General features: G+C 36.9%; 1 protein-coding gene across 1 annotated transcript in view; it reads left to right on the forward strand.

The window, feature by feature from the left end:
- Positions 1 to 10,977: 10,977 nt before the first annotated feature.
- The window catches only part of ADAMTS17 (ADAM metallopeptidase with thrombospondin type 1 motif 17), a 515,727-nt gene continuing 502,449 nt past the window's right edge, over positions 10,978 to 24,255 (forward strand). Inside the window, exons 1-2 of the mRNA XM_044665411.1 lie at positions 10,978 to 11,108; positions 12,151 to 12,545. Coding sequence (XP_044521346.1) covers positions 11,027 to 11,108; positions 12,151 to 12,545 — 477 coding nt within the window. The 5' untranslated portion in view covers positions 10,978 to 11,026. The remainder of the gene's footprint in view (positions 11,109 to 12,150; positions 12,546 to 24,255) is intronic.

A 24,255-nucleotide genomic window follows, 5' to 3' on the forward strand; every position in this document is an offset into this window, starting at 1 on the left:
CCATATATATATATATATATATATATATATTTATATATATATATATATATATATATATATATATATATATATATATAAAATTGAAGAAGCCATCAAAGAACTCCCTAAGAAAAAATTGCCAGGGCCTGATTGTAAGGAATAAAATTTAGGTATTTATAGATATATATTAAAAATTTGTGGCCGCCAGGAATCAACAATTTAGGTTGATTCCGTAATTAAATCAGACCCAAGTCAGCATCGGGTTGAAGAGTTTATTTACAATTGGTAGGTAAAAGTAGGAATAAAGAGAAAAGTAGAGGCTAGTCCAGGCCTGGACTGAGAGAGAAGAAGGTTATAAAGCTTAATAATGAAGCTGTAAGCCACAGGGCCCAACAGCCAGATAGGCAGAGTTTAGAATTGGCCCAGCTAGGCCAAGGAAGTCAGCCTAACTTACCCACGTGACAATATAGAGCGTAATCTGTCTGTGGTCTCAGGAGATGCTTCTTTTTCCAGTTCAAGACAGCAACTGCCCCCACAGGAAGTTCACTAACTTACTTAAAGAGATAGTGTCTTTCATCACTTCCTGTGGTCCACCTCTAATTCAAAGGGACAAATGGCAGTTTCTACATTGATTTGGACTGCCCAAAGGGCAGTCCCTTATTCTTGATTTGTTACTTATTGTCACGTGTGGGTAACTCGTCTCCCCTCCCCACTAAGGGAGGTGAGAGTGACATCATTAGCACGCCTAGGTTGAGTAGATTTTTGACTATTAATGGGCTGGAGCTAATTCTATTTACACATGATGGATTCACAAGTGAATTCTATCAAACATTTAAAGAGCAACTAATCCCAATACTATACAAATTATTTGATATAATAAGCAAAGAAGGAGTCCTACCAAATTCCTTTTATGACACAAATATGGTACTGATTCCAAAGCCAGGTAGATCAAAAACAGAGAAAGAAAAGTATAGACCAATCTCCCTAATGAACATAGATGCAAAAATCTTAAATGGAATACTAGCAAAGAGAGTCCAGCAAGTGATCAAGAGGATCATCCACCATGATCAGGTGGGATTTATACCAGGTATGCAAGGATGGTTCAACATTAGGGAAACCATCCACATAATTGACCATATCAACAATCTAACAAACAAAAATCACATGATTATCTCAATAGATGCTGAAAAAGCCTTTGACAAAATATAATACCCATTCCTACTGAAAACACTAGAAAGTATAGGAATAGAAGGTCCTTTCCTAAAAATAATATACAGTATATATCTTAAACCATCAACAAGCATCATATGCAATGGGGATATATTAGAGGCCTTCCCAATACGATCAGGTGTGAAACAAAGATGCCCATTATCACCTCTATTATTTAACATTGTACTGGAAACATTAGCAGTAGCAATTAGAGAAGAAAAAGAAATTGAAGGTATTAAAAGAGGCAATGAGGAGACTAAGCTATCAGACTTTGCAGATGATATGATGGTCGACTTAAAAAATTCTAGAGAATCAACTAAGAAGCTTGTAGAAATAATCAACAACTTTAGCAAAGTTGCAGGATACAAAATAAATGCACATAAATCATCAGCATTTCTATATATTTCCAACATATCATAGCAGCAAGAGGTAGAAAGATAAACACCATTTAATATCACCCTAGACAACATAAAATTCTTAGGAATCTATCTACCAAAACAAACATAGGAATTATACCAAAATAACTACAAAACACTTTCCAAACTATTAAAACTAGATCTAAACAATTGGAAAAACATTGATTCCTCATGAGTAGGATGAGCTAACAGAATAAAAATGACCATTCTACCTAAATTAATTTACCTATTTACCAACACACCTATCAAACTACCGAAAAACTTTTTTTTACTGAATTAGAAAAAACTATAACAAAGTTCATTTGGAATAACAAAAGATCAAGAATATCAAGAGAAATTATGAAAAAAAATGTGAAGGAAGGTGGCCTAGCAGTACCAGATATTAAACTATACTATAAAGCAGTGGCCATCAAAATGGTACAGTACTGGCTAAGAGACAGAAGGGAGGATCAGTGGAATAGACTTGGGGTAAGTGATGTCAGCAAGACAGTGTATGATAAACCCAAAGAGCCCAACTTTTGGGACAAAAATCCACTATTTGACAAAAACTGCTGGGAAATTTGGAAAAAAATATGGGAGAGATTAGGTTTAGATCAACATCTCACACCCTACACCAAGATAAATTCAGAATGGGTGAATGGTTTGAATATAAAGAGGGAAACTATAAATAAGTTAAGCAAACACAGAATAGTATACTTGTCAGAGCTCTGGGAAAGGAAAGATTTTAAAACCAAGCAAGAGTTAGAGAAAATTACCAAATATAAAATAAATGATTTCGATTATATCAAACTAAAAAGCTTTTGTACAAACAAAAACAATGTAGCCAAAATCAGAAGGGAAACAACAAATTGGGAAAAAATCTTCATAAAAAAAAAAACTCTGACAGAGGTCTAATCACTCAAATATACAAGGAGTCAAATCAATTGTATAAAAAATTAAGTCATTCTCCAATTGATAAATGGGCAAGGGACATCAATAGGCAATTTTTAGATAAAGAATTCAAAAGTATCAATAAGCCAGTGGAAAGGTGCATCAGCTATGTGTGGGGGGGGAGTGAAGGGGAAAGTAAGAGCATAAATCATATAACCATGTTAACTTTTCTAAAAAATAAATATTATTAAATGTTAAAAAATTTTAAAAAGGGGCAGCTGGGTAGCTCAGTGGAGTGAGAGTCAGGCCTAGAGACAGAAGGTCCTAGGTTCAAACCCGGCCTCAGCCACTTCCCAGCTGTGTGACCCTGGGCAGGTCACTTGACCCCCATTGCCCACCCTTACCAATCTTCCACCTATGAGACAATACACCGAAGTACAAGGGTTTAAAAAAAAATTTTAAAAAGATTGAATGCTTTGTTTCTGATCTGTAAGTCTCTTCTTTGTTAATGTTGTAGAGTCCAAATTTCTGTTCCACTGCCTCATGGAGTGGCTGTTTTCAATAATAACAATGATAACTCTACTCATCCAGAGTGCATAATCAAGTAGATATAATTAACATAGCTAATGCCAATTTCTAGGCAATATATATATAGAAAAGATCACTAACTATCAGAATGAAACCAGTGACATGAAACAGGTGGACAAACTGAAAAGTTTATGAGTTCTGTTGATTGTGAGCTCAGTAGATGGCTCTGTTCCAAAAACTCAGATGGGAAGTTTGACTATCTTCAGCTTCCCAGAAAATGGATAAATTGGATTCAGACTGCCATTGTTCTGGAGATGTCCAAAACCACCTGGAAGGTTTTAATATCCCTAGTGGGAAAAACAAAACAAAACAAAACAAAACTTTGGATTGGGAATGATGAGATTTGGGTTTGGGTCCCAACTCTGCCACTTATTAGCTACATAGCCTTGGCTAAATCACTTAACCTCTGTGACTTCAGTTTCTTCATCTGTAAAATGAGAGAGTTTGGATAGATGATCTATAAAGACCTTTCTAGGTGGAAATTTTAATACCCTGCGATTTATAAAATGAGTTTAATAACATTTGTAATACGTCTAGACAGGACTGCTGTGATGATTAAATAAGATAATATATGTAAACCCTTTGTAATTTTAAATTATATGTTTTTATTACTATTATCATTACTATTGCAATTATAAATTATTCTAGGTTATCTCAAAGAGGTTTAGAATGAAATCAGAGAAACTGACCCTAAAGAATATGTAAAAAGGGAGATTTTGTCTAGCCATATCTGGGTAGATATGTATTGCAACATAGCTTTTGCTATTTAGTTCCTGTTGGCAATACCCTGGGATAATTCTTTCACTCTTCCTCCAAAGAAGCACTAAGAATCTCACAGTTTACTCGGATATCTCAATTGGTCTCTGATCTCATAGATATGGGTACTCTGCCCTCTGCTGCAAATCATGACCCATCCACATTTTCTCATCTAGAACAAATTTTATCCATGTGTAATTATAAACTCTCCAAAGGGGGAATCACACCTTCTGAAGACTTTTCTGCAGGTTTCTTGGCCTTTCATGTATACCTACAGATATACATGAATGATTGATTGATAATTGATTATAACTTTCTCACTATATATCCTTTCCTTATAATATATTTATCTGATAACACTTAAGATTTTCTTCTGTCCAATTTTCTACTGTCAATGAAATTTTAAAAAAATTATACTATCCCCTTAGCACTGTCACAATTATCTCACCTCCAAGACAGAGGTTCTCTTTGTATTGTTGGTCTAGTCCAGTTATCTATTCATCTTTTGTGTTCTTAGTACTATGATTATTTCTTCATGCAGCCCATTGGATACTCTGGTGTTATAGAGTCCTATGTTACCAATAAAGAAAAGGGATTGCCATAAAAATTTTCACAGTTCTTTTCCATTTTACCATCAGTCCTTGTCTATTTTATTTCAACTTTATATGTCCTTACAATGATATGATTTACTACTAAGGTTTGTGATTTTTTTCTCCTCACTATCAGTTTTCTCAGGCAATACTGATTATAGGCTATCACCATCTTCCTCTTTAAGAGAAGTTTCCAAAAATTTTCATATTTTGAACCACTATTGCCCTCATTTGGTATGAACCTCTTCGGTCTCTTTTTTAGGACAATTGACTTATATAAGTTAAACTTCCTTCAAAAAAGTTGACACTCTGTTCTAATTTAGAATTGCCTTAATTGCATATTATATCTTCTATTTATATTGTTTCTTATAATTGAGTATTGATTTTTTATCTCCCCCGCAGCTTGATGCAGATAATTAGGCATTGAATTTGGAGTCAGAGGACCTCTTTAAGCTCTCTGACACTAGATTTGTGTGACCGTAGACACATTATGTAATTGCTCTAAACCCGTTTTCTTATTTCTGAAATGAGAGAATTGAACTAAATGACCTCTGAGATCCTTATCAGCTCTAAATCTATTGTCCTGTGATAAATTGCTGAAAAAAAAAACTCTACACAAAACTGATTTGGAAATAACTCCCACATGAATAACTAGACATTTCCAATATTAAAACAAATTTCATTTTTTTGTGAACTTATTTGGAGTTATTTAAGAGTCAAAGTGGAATAGTGAATAGAAAGTTGGCTTGGGAGTCAGGAAGACCTGGGTTTGTCTTTCTTCTGACATATATTGGCCATGTAACTCTGTGCCAAGTTACCTCATCTATCAGTGCTATAGGAAGCTTTCTAAGATTATAAATTCTAGAATAGTTGCTGATATGCGCTGGAAGAAGGAAATTATACAGATGAAATTACAGGTATGAGGAAAAAAATATTGATGCTCACCATGTCTAGTGTTTCCTAACTTGTAGATAGTGTTCATGAAACATAGGTATGAGACTTCTGTGTGGTCTACAAGGAAACTTTAGCCCCTAGTATTTCTTATTCCTCAATCATGTTTTCCAATATTTATTTCCATTGTGTCCCCCTATGCCCACTTTTGTTTCGGAGTATATTTTAATTTAATCTTGAATTTCTTATCGAGTTTGGGGATGGGGAGAATTTCTCCACCTCTTCAACCTCTGCAACAGATGTTAGCACATAGGCAGCAATTATCTTCATGGTGGTCTTTTTGCAAATGCTTATTATTTGCACTGAAAAACAAGATGACTAACTGTCTAATGGAATGATATTTTTTGTTGTCTTTGGATTCAGGATAAAACCAATTCTGTAAATCTCTTTATTTGCCTTTCTTAAGGAGATCCTGTAATACATCCTTTCACTTAATTGCAATTTCCTTTTGCCTTCTGGTTTAATTTTGAGGAACTTTTCATCCTCCTCCTGGCTCCTACTTTAAATAAGTTGCTGTCTTGTAATTTCTCCCTCATCTCACATGTATCACTTTCCACTAAGACGGTTATCACCCTACTCCATGCCCTCATCCCCTGTCACCTGGACTCCTATTGGTCTCTCTGCCTCCAGCTCCTCATCTCTCTAATCCACTAGGCTGCCAAAGAGATATATGTAAAGCAATATTATTTACTTGTTTGAGATGTTCCAGTGACTTCCTATTTCTTTTAGCATGAAATGAAGATTCTTCTCACATTTAAAATCCTTCACATTCTGATTCCTATCTATTATAGATCTATTATGCATTACTCCACGATCCAGTCATGCTGGCCTTTTTGTACTATTTCTCAAACATGATATTTCATTTCCCACCTCCATGCATTTGCAAAGGCAATTCTTCACAGCTACAAAGCATTTTTCACTTTTACCTCTTAGTATCCTTAGCCTCATATTAAAGTCAGCTCAAGAATCATCTTCTCCATGACAACTTTCTTAATTTCTGCTGCTCTTGTCCCTTTTCTGGAAAGTTAAGTCCAATATATTTTTTCTATGAATTTTATATCTTGTACTTGTTATTTTGCCCAATAGAACACAAGTTCCTTGAAAATAGGGACTTCTTCATTTTTGTCTTTGAAATATTAGCCCTTACCAGTGCTTGGCACATAAAAGGGACATAACGAATAATTATTGATGTACTGAAAAAGAGGAAAGTGTCAAAGATGATTTTAAAGTTTTGAGTCTGGGTTCCTCAGAAGATGGTAACCTCGACAACAGAAGTAGAGAAATTGGGAGGAAGGACACGTTTAGGGTGTCATCTCTGAGTATGTAGATTTTCAGGTATCAGAAAGTCATGTAGGTGATCATGTCCAAGAACACACACACAGACACACAGACATACATATTTTTCATATATGTATATAAAATGTTACCATTTAGTTATTTCAGTTGTGCCCAACACTTTGTGACCCCATTTAAGGTTTTCTTGGCAAAGACACTGGAGTGGTTTGCCATTTCCTTCTTTAGATCATTTTACACATAAAGAACTGAGGCAAACAGGGTTAAGAGTTAAGTGACACACCTAGAATTATACAACTAGTAAGTGCCTAAGGCCAGATTTGAACTCATGAAGATGAGTCATATATATATATATATATATATATATATATATATATATATATATATAGGAAAGAGGGGGGTTAATACTCATGTGTTAGTAAATGTTTATCAATAGTCCCTCTGAATAATCCATTTTTTTGCTCTTTTTAAATATTTATTTATTTTTCCTATGGTTACATGATTCTTGTTGTCTCCCTCCCCTCTTTCCTTTCCTTTCCAGGAGTTGACAAGCAATTTCACTGGGTTATACATAGGCTATCACTCAGAATCCATTTCCATATTATTCATTTTTGTAATAGAGTAATCCTTTAAAATCCAAACCTCAAATTCATATACCCATATAAACAATGACAAATCATACGTTTTCTTCTGCATTTCTACTCCCACAGTTCTTTCTCTAGATGAGTATAGCATTCTTTCTCATAAGTCTCTCAGAGTTGTCCTGGATCATTGCATTGCTATTAGTAGCAAAGTCTGTTACATTTGATCGTCCCACAGTGTTTCAGTTACTGTGTATAATGTTCTCCTGGTTCTGCTTATTTCACTCCACCTCAGTTCATGTAGGTCCTTCCAGTTCTTATAGAAATCAAGCAGTTCATTATTCCTTGTAACACAAGAAGAGTATTTTATCACAATCACATACTACAATTTGTTTAGCCATTCCCCAGTCAAGGGACATCCCCTCATTTTACATTTATTTGCCACTGCAAAAAAGTGCAGCTATAAATATTTTTGTACAAACAGAACCTTTTCCATTTTTTTTTAATCCCTTTGGGATATGGACCCAGTAGTGGTATTGCTGGATCAAAGGACATGCATTCTTTTAGAGCCCTTTGGGCATATGAATAATCCACTTTTATGTTTAATCTGCATTATCATTTTATTTGTTACTTTATTAAATGTAGACAACAAAACAATAAATCCAGATTTGATTTGTATCTTTTGGTGATTTCTGAGGTTTAAATGCTCACATTAAAAATTTCACAATCACTTTGGATAAGTGGTATTTTGATAACTTAAAAAATTATTACAAAACGGATCTCTCCGAAGATCCTCTCAGAAGAGCTGGCTCCTGGACAACTATTGTTAACACTGACACTCAGAGCATGGGAAGAGGAAGATGGACCAGAGAAAGAGACTTATGAAGACTCTTCATAGAAGTAGGAGAAAAATGAAGAGAACTCAAAATGAGTGCCAAAAGAGAAGTTTCAAAGAGGAAAAGGTGTTGAGAAATAGTAAATGTTGCAGAGAGCTCCAAGAAGATAACTATGGAGAGGTCATTGAATTTTGTGGCTAATTGATCATCATTAGTGACTTTGGAGAGATCTGTCTTGTAATAATTTTTTAAGTTATCAAAATAGCACTAAAAGCTTCCTAGCTGAGGCTACTAACTCCCATGCACAGTGGAGAGAGAAAAAAAGAAGTGTAGGCTTGAGCTTAGTCTTTCCTATTTTGCAAATCTTCAGTCCTAATATCTTTTGAGGAAACTGAGGGATCCCCAAAATTAACAGAATAGTGATAAGTTTACTTGCCAGCTATTTTTTTTCATTTTCCAGTTTCTTCTTTTTTAATTAATTAATTAGTTTGTTACATAAAAATATTCAGTCAACTCCCTCCCTAACCTCCCCCATTAGAGAAGGTATTATTTGAGAATATATATGTAAACTGTCATATATATACATATATATAAATTGTCATTTTTTATAAGGGAAGCCCTTTGTGGAAGACATATGCTATTTACCCTTGGAAAGAATCTAGGCAGCTAGGTGGCTTGAGTTTTGGACCTGAATTGAGAAAGACCTGAGTTCAATAGGGACAAATGTCGAAAAGGGGCCCACCTTCCTCATCACCACCTACAACTGCTGTCCCACTACCACCAGCAGTTAGTTGGGCACAGGAGCCCTGGAAGTGACAGTACCTCACATACCACTGGTCCCTCTCCCAGCCCAGCCCTCAGAGTCTTTATATGAGGAGGTAAGGCAGTCTAACAGATGTATATAAAGAAACATATTTGTCTTGTGAGTGCCAGGGAAGTCAAACCACCACTAATACTACCTTGATTATAATCTTTCCTTGGACATAAAAAGAGTCAGCCCTGACCTTAACCCTAACCCTAAATATAACCCTAACCCTAATCACTGTCTGTTTCTCCATCTCTGTCTGTCTGTCTCATACACACACACACACACACACACACACACACACACACACACACACACAGTGGCTCTTTCATAACCCATTCTTCCTCCCTTTCCAGTCTTCTGACACTTTACTTCCATCCTCCAATATTCTATGATCAATTGATATTGCCCTCCTGCTGTTCTTTGAACAAGACACTCCATCTCCTTACTCCAGTCATTTTCACTAGTTGTCTCTCCTTCCTGGAATTCCCATTTTCACCTCTGCCTCTAAGTCCTAGCTAAAATGCCACCTTCTAGAAGAAGCCCTTTTCTGATCTCCTTTCATTTAGTGCCTTCCCTCAGTTGATTATTTCCACATTTTATATTCTATATGACTTATTTGCAAAGTGTTGTTTGCATGTTATCTCCCCCCATTAAACTGTGAACTCCTGGAAAGCAGAGATTTTCTTTTGCTTTTCTTTGTATCCCAGTGATTACCATAGTGCCTAGTATATAGTTGGTGCTTCATAATTATTTATTGACTAACTGATCCTGAACTCAGGAGTCTTAGGAAAGGAAGTGTTTTCCAACCAAGGTTCAGCAGCAATCATCCTGGGAAGCAACCCCTGTGGAAATGCAGCCACATTTTTTTTTCAAAGTCAGAAAAAGAATTTTTGTCACTGGAGTCCTTGCCATCATCAAAAAGACTTGACACCAAAAATTGATAACATTTATCAGTGGAAATGAAGTTAAAGAAACATTACCATCTGTTTTGCTTCTGTACTCTAAGGACCATGGGAACTTTCCATTTGAGTTGCATCTGAAATCTTCCATATGTGCTATCTTCTCCATTAAAATGTGAGTTCCTGGAAAGCCTTGACTGTCTTGCTTTTCTACTTGTATCTTTAGTGGCTAGTGCAATACTTTTGCATGCATTATGCTTAATAAATGCTTCATTCATTCATTCACTCTGACAATAGACAAGCTTTTTTCAGCTACCTTTTATTCATTGCAAGCAAATACATAAATAAATAGGGCTGTAGCACAGTGTCTCTCCTCACACTCCCTTCCTTCTCCTTTGGAAAGCTATATTCTACAATTTGGTGGTTAAATTTAATCCAGTCCCCACGCCTCCAGGGGCACACATAGTGTAGGTAGCAGAATCCTCCTGCTGGTCTATAGCAACCACGAATAGTAGGAAGAAAGTCCAAATCTGAGAGTCAGGTGGCTTTGAGTCTCGGTACTATGCTTTTAAAATGGTGAATTTTGGGCAACTAATTCATTGTAGCAAATTTCATAAATTTTCTTTTTCCGTTCTACATCTGTAAAATGGGGTTAACAATGTTTCTCTCAAGGGTAGTTTCGAGGATAATGTGAGATCATAAATGTAAAGTGTTTAGAAATGCTGCAAGAACGTAATATATTTATTATTTTACAGTGGAGTTGTCTGGTGTGATTTTTGTTCGTTTTTGCTTGGAAGGAAGGGAAATAACAGCAAAAACAACACAGTATCCTTGCGATCCTAGTTCCACGAATTGACCAGATACAACTCTTTCATCTCCCTGCTCCCTTCTCCCCCAGGTAGAGTATACTCTTGTCCGCCACCTGGCGCCAGGTTCCCAGTCACTACAAAAAAACCACGTGTAAAAAAAAGTGCTTACAACCTAACATATGACCCTGGTTTTTATCAGCAGCCACCAATAGTAAAGCAGGAGGCGGAGACGAGGAATGTCAGCCTCCAATCGCCGCCCGTTTTCGCCAGGGGAGGCGGAGTTTGGGATTTACCACGTTGGGTTTGTCCGCAGCGCTAATTAATTTTTCCGAAGGCTGGAAGGCTTCACTCCAGCTTGGGATCTGCCGCTGTGGCTGCCTCCGCCGCTAACTCCTCCAACTGCAAGAGACAAGTTCGGTGGGGCTTCTCCACTGAAATACAATGTTTGACGGCTCCCTCCTACCTCCTCTTTTATTTCCTTTGCTGCTGCTGCTGTTGTTTGGGGGACTGGACACAAGCGCAGGTAGCTCTTTCTTTCCTTCCCTACCTTGCCCCTTTCCATTCACTGCTACTTCCCCTCCAGCACTCTCTCCCCACCCCTCCAAGCTTGGCGAGTGTAGCATCACCTCTAGATTCCCCAGTCAATTCCTTCCACACTCAGCTCTGTCTACAGCCCTCGCAGCAGCAACAGCAGCAGCATCACGCAAACAGCGATCACCACCGCAGCCACAGGCATTGGCTCTATTCTGAAGGGCGAGGGACGGGAACTGCTCCCTGTCAGTGACGGGGATGGCGAGGGTGAGGGGAGGCCGCCTGGCTGGAGTGCGCGGTTGAGGCTTTTCTCAGCAGTTCCTGGTCTCTGGTACCAACTTCATGCACAAAGTGGCTAGATACGTTTAGGCTCTCTGATTCCTGCTTTAACTTGTACAGAAATTGCCTGATGCGTCTTTCCTTTTTCCTTCGTCCCGAGGAACTCTGTTAACTTTCGTAAAGTGCACCGTGTGTGGTTTATTGCAAAAACCTATTTTGGGTGGGGGGTGAGGGAGAGGAACGGTAGTGAATGAGACACTCATTCAGAAGTATATTTAGGCATCAGTGCGGAAAGGAAATATAAATCATCTCCCTGTTTGGCTCCATTGTCTTCACTGCTTGTTCAGAATTTCCAGTGTGTTGGGTCTGGAGCTTGAAACCTGAGCACTCAGTGGAAAGGGGCTGCAGGGCCCAGGCTCAGTGTGCAGAGAGGACGAATGCAGCAGAGAGGATGGCCAGCAAAACAGCTCGGGTGGAGGGGAAGGAGGGGGCTTCCAGGTTGAAGCAGCCAGGTCAGAAGCTTATAATAGAATCTAATTCCTCTCCAGCACACCTCCCTGCTTTCAGTCTGGTAGGCAAATGCAAGGAGGAAGAGGTGGAATTGGCCTCACGGGGGGATCAGAGAATTGGCCACTGGAATGGAATTATCTCCTGGACCTCGGCTCCAGCCCCGACTGCTTGGCCAGTTATCCTCAAAGAGCCGAGTGTATGGGCTCAGTGCCACTAATTTGGTCTTTTCTCCCCCTTCTTTGCAGCAGTTGGAAGTGTAACCGCTTTTGAGATGGAAGTGGTGCTCCCTCAGCGGGTGCGTCCGGAGGACATCCACCTGCTGCCACTGCCAACCGGGGACGTAGGGGCTGGTGGCCAAGGCTCACCGCGCCGGCGGTGGCGGCGGCAGCCCCACTCAGCAGCGTCTGCAGAGCAGTCCCCCAACTCTGGGAAGCGTGGCTTTCTCTTACACTTGCCAGCCTTCGGGCGGGACCTCTACTTGCAGCTGCGGAGGGATCTGCGCTTTCTTTCCCGGGGCTTCGTGGTGGAGGAGCACGGGACAGCCGGGAGTCGAATCCCAGAGGCCGAGCTCTGCTTTTACACGGGTCACGTACTAGGTTATAACGACTCCTTTGCTTCAGTCAGCACCTGTGGTGGATTGGTACTAACGCTTTTCTTCCTATGAAGCTTCTCCCTTAGGGTGGCTCCACACGTGTGTGTAGCTGAGTATGTGTACCTGTGAGTGCCTATTTCTGTGTGAGGGTATGCTCACGTGTGTGTACTTGTATGAGTGTGTGTGTCCTGCATTCTATGGGTTTGTGTGTTAAGGATACAGCATGTACATATCTGTGCGTGGCCGCAGGCTTATTTGTTGGGCTTTGATTAGCAAATCGAAGATATAAGAACCAAACTAGCTTCGGTTTGGAAGAGACAGGTCCAGGATCCTTTCACAAAAGTTCTTAGAAATAAGAGGGGGGGAGGGTGGTGGTGAGGAAGGACATGGAAAATACAATCAATTCAAGTGAGCGTGGAAGTTCATAGAGGGATATTTATGTGTGTGCAAATGATACCTGAAGGTTACATACTATTCATAGGAATTATTAAAGTTGATAAAGCAAAATACTTAAAAATAAAGATAGCATCTGCAAAGTAATGTCTGATGATAGATATTAACATTGAATGTTCTTATGGAGAAAATCACTCACATTCATAAACACAGGTGGAAGTTTAACTTTTTATCTTTATTCCTTTTCATGCTTTCACCTGAAGAGCTAATGAGGGTGCACCTCTGAGTGAGGGAGGTAGCCTTGAATGCCAGCCAGTTCTTTCCAAAAGCCAATAATGTACACATAATAAGTAATTATTATTTTTAAATTGAACCTAGAGGGGCACAGGTGCAACTCCTGTACTTAGTAAGAAAAGAGTTTATATGAATTGTGTAGAGGGAGTTTCATCCCCTCCCCCTTCTGGATTGCCACCCCATGCGGTTCATCCCATTTCTGTGTGCCTGAGCTGTGTCCTTGAACAGTAAGATAAAAAGGTGTGGGTGGACCCTACCTGCCTCTGTTTCCCTGAATGGGGCAGGAGAGGCTGACTGAGAATCTTGCAGGATAAGCTACAGGTGGTCAGACTTAGAGTAGGAAAGAGACTTTAAATCTATGCTTATCTGCTTTCTCTATTTCAAGTGATTAGTAATAAACTTTATGGAAAGTAAGAACTTGGAAATATTAATTTTAATCTAAGATTAGATTTGTAGTGCCTTTTCCACATCCAGGGTTATTGGTGCATTTGAGTCTTATCTGGCTTATACTATTTCGACCTTAGCACTTTTCAGTTGCCATCCTCTGCTTTTTGTGTGTTTCTGTATATTTTGTTCCCACATTTTATGGACAGAACCAGTCAATTAATTACTTGCTTGACATTTATTTATGGAGCCCTTATTTTATGCATAGTAGTTAATATAGCTTTAAGGCAGTGAAACTTTGCTCAAATCTAAAAAGCTCAAGGCCTGGGCAGCTTAATCCTTTGACTCTACTGACTTCTGTGGCTTGCTAGTAGACCCCAAATAGATTGTTAGATAGCAGCTTCTACAGGACAGTTTGGCCTGGTGTCTGGTGTCAGCTCATATTCCCTTTTTGAGCTCCCTGTGGTGTTTATGATCTGAGTTAGTAGGTAGTTTATTATATCCCTTCATGTCTACCTCACTCTGCCAGTGAGCTTCTTTTTCCTGTGTGGTTTTGTTTTCCTGCCCTTTTCTATATATTTATCCAGTAACTTTTCTCTCCCAAATAATCTGTGGTGAGTACCCTTTGAATACTGCTGAAAAACTATCAAGATTTAAGGGAACTGACTTTTCCCATGGATTGGAAAATGAAAATAGTTATGCTTTCCCCCTTCCCTAACTCAGAAATAAAATAATGTTTGGAATAGGCCTGGGGCAGGATTGGGGAGAGGATTGGAGTATAAAGTATCTCTGGAGTCTGAAGTTCAGGAGTTTTCTAGTCAGTTATGTTTTGAGTCTAGGGTAGGATATGATCTTGTAGACTACCAGTCTTGGCATTGCTATTTTACTTAGTTGAATCATTTATGGACTAGAATTTGGCCTGGGAACTGGGTACTAGCAATAAGTAATTGAAAGAGTGCTTGAGATTAAGATGTAAGTTGTTGCTAGGAAAGTGGATGCATAACCATAGGGGAGAGCAAATCAGGGAATGCAGAGGGAGATGGAGAATAGATAATAAAAAGAAATAAGAGAAAGATTAAATGGACAATGCTAATCACAGGCAAATGAAAAAGCTCCACTCATCTCATATGTAAATTGCAGAGACTATTGTTTATATGGAGGAAATGTTGACTCACCACTCTTTACCTTACCTTTATCAAAATGTCTGAAGACCTGAATTGCCTTCCTCATCCCATTTGAAGTAGCTCAAATGCTTTTATGTTGATTTAATAAGTGACTGTAAAGATTGGAGGTAATATTTTTGAGTCTTGTATCCATGATGAAAGAGAACTATAGTTCATTAGTGAGAAAATATAGACAATGGCCTTAAAAATAATCATATAGAGATTAAGCACCCTTAGGCTTTATTATAGGACAAAACTGAAATAAAAAATAATTTAATTTGAAGTTAAGCTGCTTTTCTGAAAGATTGCTCTTTATTTGGTACCATGTGGGGGCGCTGTGCCTTAGATAAAGGAATATATCCAAGATATTGAATTGGGTTACTTACTGATTGATAGCAAAAACAGTCTACAAATTACAGACAACCATGCCCGTTTTTCCATTTAGTATAACTTGTGAACTGTAGGGATTAAAACAATTTTTTTCTCAAAATACAGATAAATGAAGGAGGAAAAGAAATGGGCTATCCAGTAATCTGGAAATAAGCTCTATTTTGAGATATGGACATAAATGTAATCGAAAACACTTGAAAAGAAAGGAAGTTAACCTGATGATAAATATTGTAATCTATTGCATATTATTTTATATGAGTTCAAAGTCCCCTTGATGTTAAATTTAATTGTAACTACATTTTAATAAATATTTCTACTAATGAAAAGTACACACTCCGAGAGAGGATTGAAATAGTCCAGTTAAGAGCAGTTAGAAGGCTCAGGAGATAGAGAGTCAGGTCTGGAGATTGGAGGTCCTTGGTTCAAATTTGGCCTTAGACACTTCCTATCTCTGTAACTTTGTGCAAGTCACTTAACCCCAATGGTCTAATCTTTACCATTCTTTTGCTTGGGAATCAATACTTAGTATCAGTTCTAAGACAGAAGGTAAGAGTTGAAAATAGTATAGTTATAAGATTAGGCTAAACCAAAAGGGGTATATGAAACCATTGCCTTCTTTAGTAGGATCATCATTTTGCTCTATGCTAAGTGTACATGGCTTAGATTTTAAAAGATATCCCCTATATATGATAGTGAAATACACTAACATCATAAATGCTGGTAAATCCTGGCAGTGGGTATCATTGAGAACAAGAGAGGAGACAGCGGGGATCAAGAATAGCCTAACTTTGTGGAGAATCCTGGCTTCCAATTCAAGGGAAACCAGGTTCTTCTGCTTTTGTTTTTTTAATGGGAATGAGTTTAGTCTCCGGATAGTATCATTATCTGAAATTGGATAGAGAGGCCAAAAGTATGTCAGTGTCCTAGAGGATTAGAGAGAAATAGCTAAAGAGCTTTTGCTTTAGTATCTTCCCCATTACTTCTCTTGCCATCCTTCCTTTGACATGCTTTTGATGATAAAGCTGATATGTCACGTAGTCTAAGCCTTATTTTGAAATGCCTTTTGCTTCTGGTTTCTCTTTGTTCTTTATCTATTGGTATTACATTATGTTATTTAGAATCAAAAAAGTTAGAAGAATCCTTGCTACAGTCACCCCAAATAATATAATTTTAAATCATTAGAGTCTGATAACACTTTCTCTTTTGAGAAGTAATAAATAATTGAGGAAGGGAAACTTTTCATATAAAGGCTGGAAAAATTAAAATAGGAAGCTTCCTTTAGTGCAATAGAGTAGGGTGAAAGGCGAGATTTTAAGGAATAAATGAAAAAAAATTTCCCCTCTATGTTAACTCTCTTAATTAACACTGTAAGAGAACATTTTTCCTTTCCTGTTTAATCACAGAAAGGGAAGTAAGCATAGAGGCAGAAGACTTCCTTCAGTTCTGTTTGGGACATTGTATGGCGACCATTTTTCTTTAGATAAAAGTTGGCCAGCTTTGGAAAGAAGACATAATAATAGATCCTACTGTGCTCTGCTGAGACCACTTTTTGAAAGAGTAATTAGGGAGCTGGATGAAACTACATCTAGATCCACTTAATTTCATAAAGGCTTGAAAGCACATTCACTTCCTACACAACTCAAAGAGAATTCATACACATACACAGACACCCCATCACACATGCATGCATACACATGCACACACACACATGAGCACACACATACGCACACACATAGGCTGAGAGGAAATGTGATGCATTAGATAAAGCTCAGAAAGACCTGGGACTTAAGTCTCATCTCTGATACATTCTGTCTGTGGGGCCTGAGGCAAATCACTTAATATCTCAGTGTTCTAGTCCAAACTCAAATAGTAGTAGGGCCAATAAATTTTATATAAGGGTTCTTCTTTACATAAGGGTTGAATATTGATTTAGAAAAATCACATATTAACATTAACTATATTCTATTGTAGTTTTATTTATTTTGGGAACTCTCAAGAGCATTGCAGGTCATATCCAGCCTCCTGTTTGACACCTTTGCTCTAGGCTCTTCTATTAGACTCTAAGTTTCAAAGAAGGTGCTAGCATGCATTGGAAGAGTGAACTTCCTCATATGGAAGTTCCCTGTAGCTCAAAAATGACAGACCTAATCCTTATCCTTAATATTTGGATCTTTCTTCTTTGAAGTGAACATTAGATTTGTTTGAAAAAAATTTAAAAACATCCAAAAAGAGCAATTTCATATGCACAGAATGTAGAAAGATTCTATGTGAAACTATGATGTTTCATACTGAATTGCTTAAAAAATATACTGCCTGTTCTGCATATTACTTTAAAAACTATGCTTGACTGTTTTCCCTTCCTAATGTTCTTTTCCAAATGCACTTTAAAATGTTTCAATGGTGCTCTTTTTTAAATTGTGTTTTCTAGCCATCTTTCCATCCTGAACAGGAAAGGAAACCCATTATCAAATAAGCATAGTAGATGAGCAGAATGAATCTACCCAGTAAGCATGTCCGACATATATCTCTGTCACTCATGTCCATTACTTTTCTGTTAAAAAGTAACTTGTCTCATCATAGATCTTTTTCAAATATGGTTTTGTCAATGCTTTAATCAGAATTCTTGTCTTTCAAAGTTGTTTTTCTTTATATTTTGTTGTCCCTGCATAAATTATTCTAGCTCTGCTAAGTTATTTGGCATTAATTTGTACTATCTAGAATTCTCTGAAATGATCTCTTATCATTTCTTATGGTAGAATAATATTCTACTATATACATATCCTAATTTGTTCAATCATTCCCTTTTTAGATTATAGCTTCTTTCTCCTCAACCTTTTAATCTCACCTTCACAATAAGAAAGTGTGTTTTGCTTGTGACTATTCCTTAACTGGTATTTCTCCCCCTCTTAACCTGCTTTCCATCCTTGCTTATTTCCCTATTGAGTTTTTATGTGTTTCTATATAAAACTGGTCTGGGTATATGGGTTCAGCCATTCTTTGTCCATTTCAGATAAGGTGAGGTTCATGTGATATCCACCTTCCACTCCTTTTTCCACATTAGCATTGTTATGATTTTCCATATTATGAAAGATAGCAGATTGCTCCCCTTCTTCCTTTTTATATAGTATATTCCTCCTTTGACCCTTGTGTCTTTTCCCTTTTTAGGACCTTCAAAATAGTCAGTTTGCTTCTTAAGACCTCTGTTTTCCTATTTAACTCTTTCAAGTACCTTTTGAAGATATTAAGGTTCTCAAGGGACACTTGTTTCTTCTTTCCCTATTAGAATACTAGGACTACAATCATCTAGCTTCTTATTGCTCAAATAAATTCACTTTTGTTTCTTTGGATTCTTGTACTTATATTTCAAAGTTTTTCTTCAATTCTAGTCTTTTCATCAGAAATGATTGAAAGCCTTTTATTCTATTAAAACTACATCCCTCCCCACACCATAGGATTATATTCATCTTTACAGGTCAAATGATTTATTCTTGGCTCTAAACCAAGTTTTGCTTTTTTGAATATTGTATTCCAAGATCTTCTCTTATATGCAATGGAAGCTATCAGGTCTCCTGTGATCCTGACTATAGTTTCTTGTTATTACTGCTAGATAGCTAGGTGGAGCAGTGGTTAAGATTGCATGAAGAATAAGGAAAACCTGAGTTCAAATTATGCCCTTCACAGTTCCTGGGAATAATAACTCAAGGTAAATCATGTAACCTTTTTCAGATTCAGTTTCATTAACTATAAAATGGGAATAATCATAGCACCTACCTCACAGGGTTTGTTATAGGGATCAAATGAGGTAATATATGTAAAAAACTTTCAAAGTGAAAAGTGCTTATATAAATGCTGACTATTATTACTTGAATTTTTTTTCTCCTTGGATGCTTGCGATATTTTTTCTTTGATATGGGACCTCTAGATTTTGACTGCGACTTTTCCTTTTGGGTTCCTTTCAGGAGATGATAAATGAATTCATTCTGTCTTCTTCTCTTCTTTTAATAGACCATGGGCATTTTTCATTTGTGATTTCTTGAAAAAAATATTATCTAGATTTTTTTATCATAGCTTTCAGGTATTCTAATAATTCTTATTATCTCTTTAATTGATTTCTAGGTTAGTTTTTAATATTGTATATCTTACATTTTCTTCTATTTCTTAAGTCTTTTGATTTTATTCTAATATTCCACATAGACTCATTAAGTCATTCATCTCTGGTATATTCCAGCTTTTAGAGATTCAATTTCTTAGGTAAGGTTTACCACTGTTTCTTTTAAGCTACTTATTTTCCTTCCAATTCTTTCTTCAAAAGTTTTTATTTCATTAAAAAAATCTTATGCTTCATTTATTCTAGGCATTCATGTAGTCAAGGAAAAATTCATTTTTTTCTTTCATTCTCTGCTCACAGTTGTCACATAATTAGATATGCAATAATTTTTTATAGCAATGGATGTTTTCTTTGTTTTACTCACAGCTTTAGTTCCTGAAGTGGGAATTTGTGCCAGGGCTAGGTTCTGCAGTTTCTTGCTGTGTTTTTGGGTAGGGTGGTTGACTACACTTGATCTCATCCTTTGTGCCCTGGTTTTTTTGAGAAGACCTCCAACTTCAGGAATTAGGCTCCCCCTGGATCTTAAAGGTTCGAAGGGCTGGGCTTCAACATTCTGGGTAATTTGTGGCATTTCAGGTCAGAGTGTTAGGGACCACATAGCCTTTTGCCCTGGGCTGGCCTGGGCCAAGTACTGTGGCATCATGCTGGTGATTGTCTGATACCCTTCCTTACGGTTTCCATGGTATCCCCATCATGGTGGTTTCTGACTACCATTGGGTTTTCTTGAGGGAGTCCTGTACTACAGTTGCTGCCTCTGGAGGCAGAGCCTTGTAGACTACCATAATCCCTAGCCTTCTCTGATCAAATCAGGAAGCTGCCCTGTGCAGGTGGGGCCTATTTTTATTGCTCTTGGATTTTGGATTGACTTTGTGGAGTTCTGGAGTTGCAGATTTCACGTTCTTTTTTCTTGATATTTATTCAGTTTGGCATGAAGGTCAGGGTTGGACTACTTAGTGGGCAGCCTACTTTCATTGAGGTAGCCACCTTTGGAGGATGTGTCTATTGACTTTGAGTCTGTACCTTTAGCAAGCCAAATTTCCCAGAGACTACTAATAGCATCATCTTTTATTATGGAGAATATAAAAATACATTGACCTTCTTATTTCAATCTCTCTGCTATTTGCTTAATCTATTGTTTAACCCTCTGGATCCAAAAACTAAGAATAACTTTTCTTGTTTCACTTGGGACTGGAGGAAGGATTCCTAGATGGTGACTGAGCAACTGAAAGGGATTTACACATATGCTCACATCCCATTTCTTCTCCAGGTGATCTTTGTTTCCAAAGAAGAAAGCAATATTTTTTTCTACCATGGCAAACATGGTAATTCCTAATTCTTTTAGTTAAGGGTCTCTACAAGATATTGTCAAATTTTTGAAAATGGTATACTGTATTTCAGTTTTAGGAATGAGGGAACATAATGCTTTTATATGGAAAGCAGTTATGTAGAAAATTGTTGGGAGCTGAGGAGTTTAGATCAGAAGTTGATCAAGTTAAGCTCAATTTTTACTAGGACAGCTATTATTTAATGAACCATCATAAAAGATGAAATAGTTGTCAAATATTTTATGATTTTTTGATCAAAGATATTTCCTAATACTTCCTTTAGAATTTGAGTGTACAAGCAAATTAATCGGTGTGAAATTTAGTCTTAAAAAATCTAATAGGGGCAGCTGGGTGGTTCAGTGGATTGAGAGCCAGACCTAGAGACAGGAGGTCCTAGGTTCAAATCCGGCCTCAGACACTTCCCAGCTGTGTGACCCTGGGCAAGTCACTTGACCCCCATTGCCTACCCTTACCAATCTTCCACCTATAAGTTGATACACAGAAGTTAAGGGTTTAAAAAAAAAATTAAAAAAAAATCTAGTAGTGTGAAAGCTGAGGGTGGGAGTGGAAAGGATAGAAAATGCCATTAAATGAGAGTAGCTATAACTGAGAAAATTTTTGTTATCTTATTCCTTGGCTGTTACAACCTCCTAACTGGACTCTTAGGCCCCAGTGTTTTCCATTTAGGCCAATCCAGCCTTCCTTTGGTACTCCTAGAAGACTGATTTCATAATATGGCTGCCCTGCTAAGAAAACAATAATGTCTCATCACTGACCACTCCTTAGCAATTTCACTTCCTCTTTATTTTTTATCTTTATGCCCTACCACTCTTATACAAATATTACACACGACCTAAAGTGATGAAATGATTACATTCTTTGTTCTATTACTGAAACTAAGGTTAGCCTTTTCTTTTGGCCACCAAATCTAATTGTTCACTTTTATTGAATTTCCTGCCCACTCAATCCTTTAACCTTTTTTTCCCCATCACATGAATTGCTGTAAAACCCCATCTCCTCCATTATGTAGTTGTGCATAAAATGATTATTTTGAATTTAGCAAGGAATTTAAAAAATCAAATGGTACTAAAGTGTTTACTATAGGCATAGTTATTTTTAAATTATTTTCCAAAAAACTTATATTTAAATAAAAGTGTACCCTGTACAAGAAAATCTATTTAATATATAGGTAGAGCTAATATTCTAAAGTTAAAGTAATTCTTCAAGAAGAATCACATGTTATTAAAGTAGACGTTAGTCTATTTGTGGAATACTTCAAACTGATGTTTTGAAATCAGTCAGTGGAAAGGAAGTATTCTTAATTATCTTCTGGATTTTTCTCAAGTATAATTTTCTTCTTTAAATAATAAATTCTTATGGAATGAACATTGTTAAATTCAACTTTATCACTTAACCCTCTGTACCTACTATCTACCTCTATTGATATGTTTTGGTGGGAGAATAGTTAGGAATTCAGACCACACTGGGGTGAGAAACTCCTGATATGGAAACTCCTTCCATCAATGCTCACTAAGAGATTAATTGAGATTGTGAAAAACCTTAAATACTAAGCTAAGGAAGAGAAGAAACATTGCTGGTTTCTGAGCAGGACAGCTACATTATGATAGGATTGGTCTAAAGAGAAAACATTAAAGACCAAGAGATCAGTTAGTAGGTTCCAATAACCAAGAGATGAGATGATAAAAACCTTGGTAACTGCTTATATAGCTATCATTTATGCAGCACTTTAAAGATTGCAAAACATTTTATACATATTATCTCATTTTGTCCTCACAACCTTGGGAGATATTCATTATTATACGACAGATGAGGAAACTGAGGCAAGCAATGAGAAAGCAAAAGGCAATGAGAAAGCAAAGCAGTCATGGCCCTTGACTAGCATATGTTTGAGGTAGCTTTTTTTTTTTCAAGAAGTGAAGGATTGTATTGAACTAATCTAATCTTTAACATCTCATCCTCTTTATGATAAGCAGTATGATTTGGTAAGCAAACTGTTTCAAGAAAAAAAAAGAAATCTGAATGTGGAATAGTTTTTTCCTTTGAAAAGTAAACTGTTCACCTAGGGATCAAATCCATGACCTTTGCATTGTTAGCATTGTTCTCTAATCATATATGACTTAGTCTGTGTAGAATAAGAACTGAGTCCATCCTTGATTTAGAAAGCAACCCTGATAGCCGTCTCTCAAAAGAAAGTCATCAGGTCTTGAAAAGCAAATGTTACTGAAACTTTAATGTGAATCAGATACAGAAAATATAGTCTTTCATTGGACAATATCCTTTGCAGTTGGGTAGTTTTGCTCCCTTATAGATGTAGAGAGGATAGTGTTCTCTAGTTCCAGTAACATGCAAACATGTATTTTGTTACATTGGCTTAGATTTCTTTTCTTAAAATGGCAAAAAGTTGGACTAATTTTTAAGTGGTGATGAAATCAAATTTTTACTTACATATTTTTAGTGTTACAGCAAATGGCTGGCACTACTTCAGGAAGATTGGTGATGTTTTTAGTGACAGCACCTGATTTATAGCTTTCTTCTGAACTAGAAATTCCCAAAGTAAATGAAGGTCATAAAGTTTAAAAACAAATGAACACTTAACTTCTAAGAGAAACTATTTAAAAATGATCCGCTTTTCAGGATATTTAATTTTAGGAAGAGTTTTTCTTTAAAAAAAAACCACAAACTTTAAAAAAAAGACCAAAAAAAGCCAACAAACCAAGCTGTATAAAATAACTAGGTTGAGCAGTGAATAGGGTATAGTAATCAGGGAGACATAAATTCAAATCCTGTTTGAGATGTTTACTAGTTGTGTATCCCTGGACATGCCTGTTATAATCTCTCTTAGATTTAGTTTATTCATGTGTAAAATAAATTGGACTTAATAGCCAGAAAAGACCTTTCTGGCTCTAAATCTTTGATCTTTCAAATAATCATAGTCAAGTACAATAGACAGACACATTGAAAATAACTGAAAATGTATACCTCAATCTGTTCCTTGATTCTCTTACTTCTTTGTGCTACAGTGGATAGCATGCCTTATAAATGGTCTTTTGGAGTAGTGGCATCATTGTAGAGTTTATGTCCTTCATAGTTGTTGTTCCTTACAATATTGTAGTTATTATATACATGTGTGTATATATATTACTACAAGTTCTACTCATTTCACTCCATTAGTTCATGTCTTCCCAAATTTATCAGAATTTCTTTTTTTTGTCATTTCTTATGATGCAGTTATACTCATTACGTTCATTTCCCAGTTGATGACTATCCCTTTATTTCTAATTCTTTGCCACAACAAAAAATGCTGCTATAAATATTTTTATACATATGGATCTATTTAATCTTTCTTTGATCTCTAAGCTATATTCTTGGTATTGCTGGGTTAAAGGATTTCTGTGGCTTTGGGGGCATAAGTTCAAATGGCTTTCTAGAATGGTTGAGCCAGTTCATAGCCTCTGAAACAGTTCATTACAGGTCCTGTCTTTTCCACTGCTCCCTCAACAATTATCCTTTTTTGTTGTTGTCTTTGTCATTCTGAGCAATTTGAGGTGGAACCTCAGAATTATTTTAATTTGCATTTTCTAAGATTTGGAGCATTTTTGTATGGCTCTTGATAGGTTGGACTTCTTTTGAGAACTGTCCACATTTTTTGGCCACATCTATTGGTGAACTTCTCATATATT

This window comes from Gracilinanus agilis, chromosome 2 (assembly GCF_016433145.1).
Source record: "Gracilinanus agilis isolate LMUSP501 chromosome 2, AgileGrace, whole genome shotgun sequence".
Lineage (NCBI taxonomy): Eukaryota > Metazoa > Chordata > Mammalia > Didelphimorphia > Didelphidae > Gracilinanus > Gracilinanus agilis.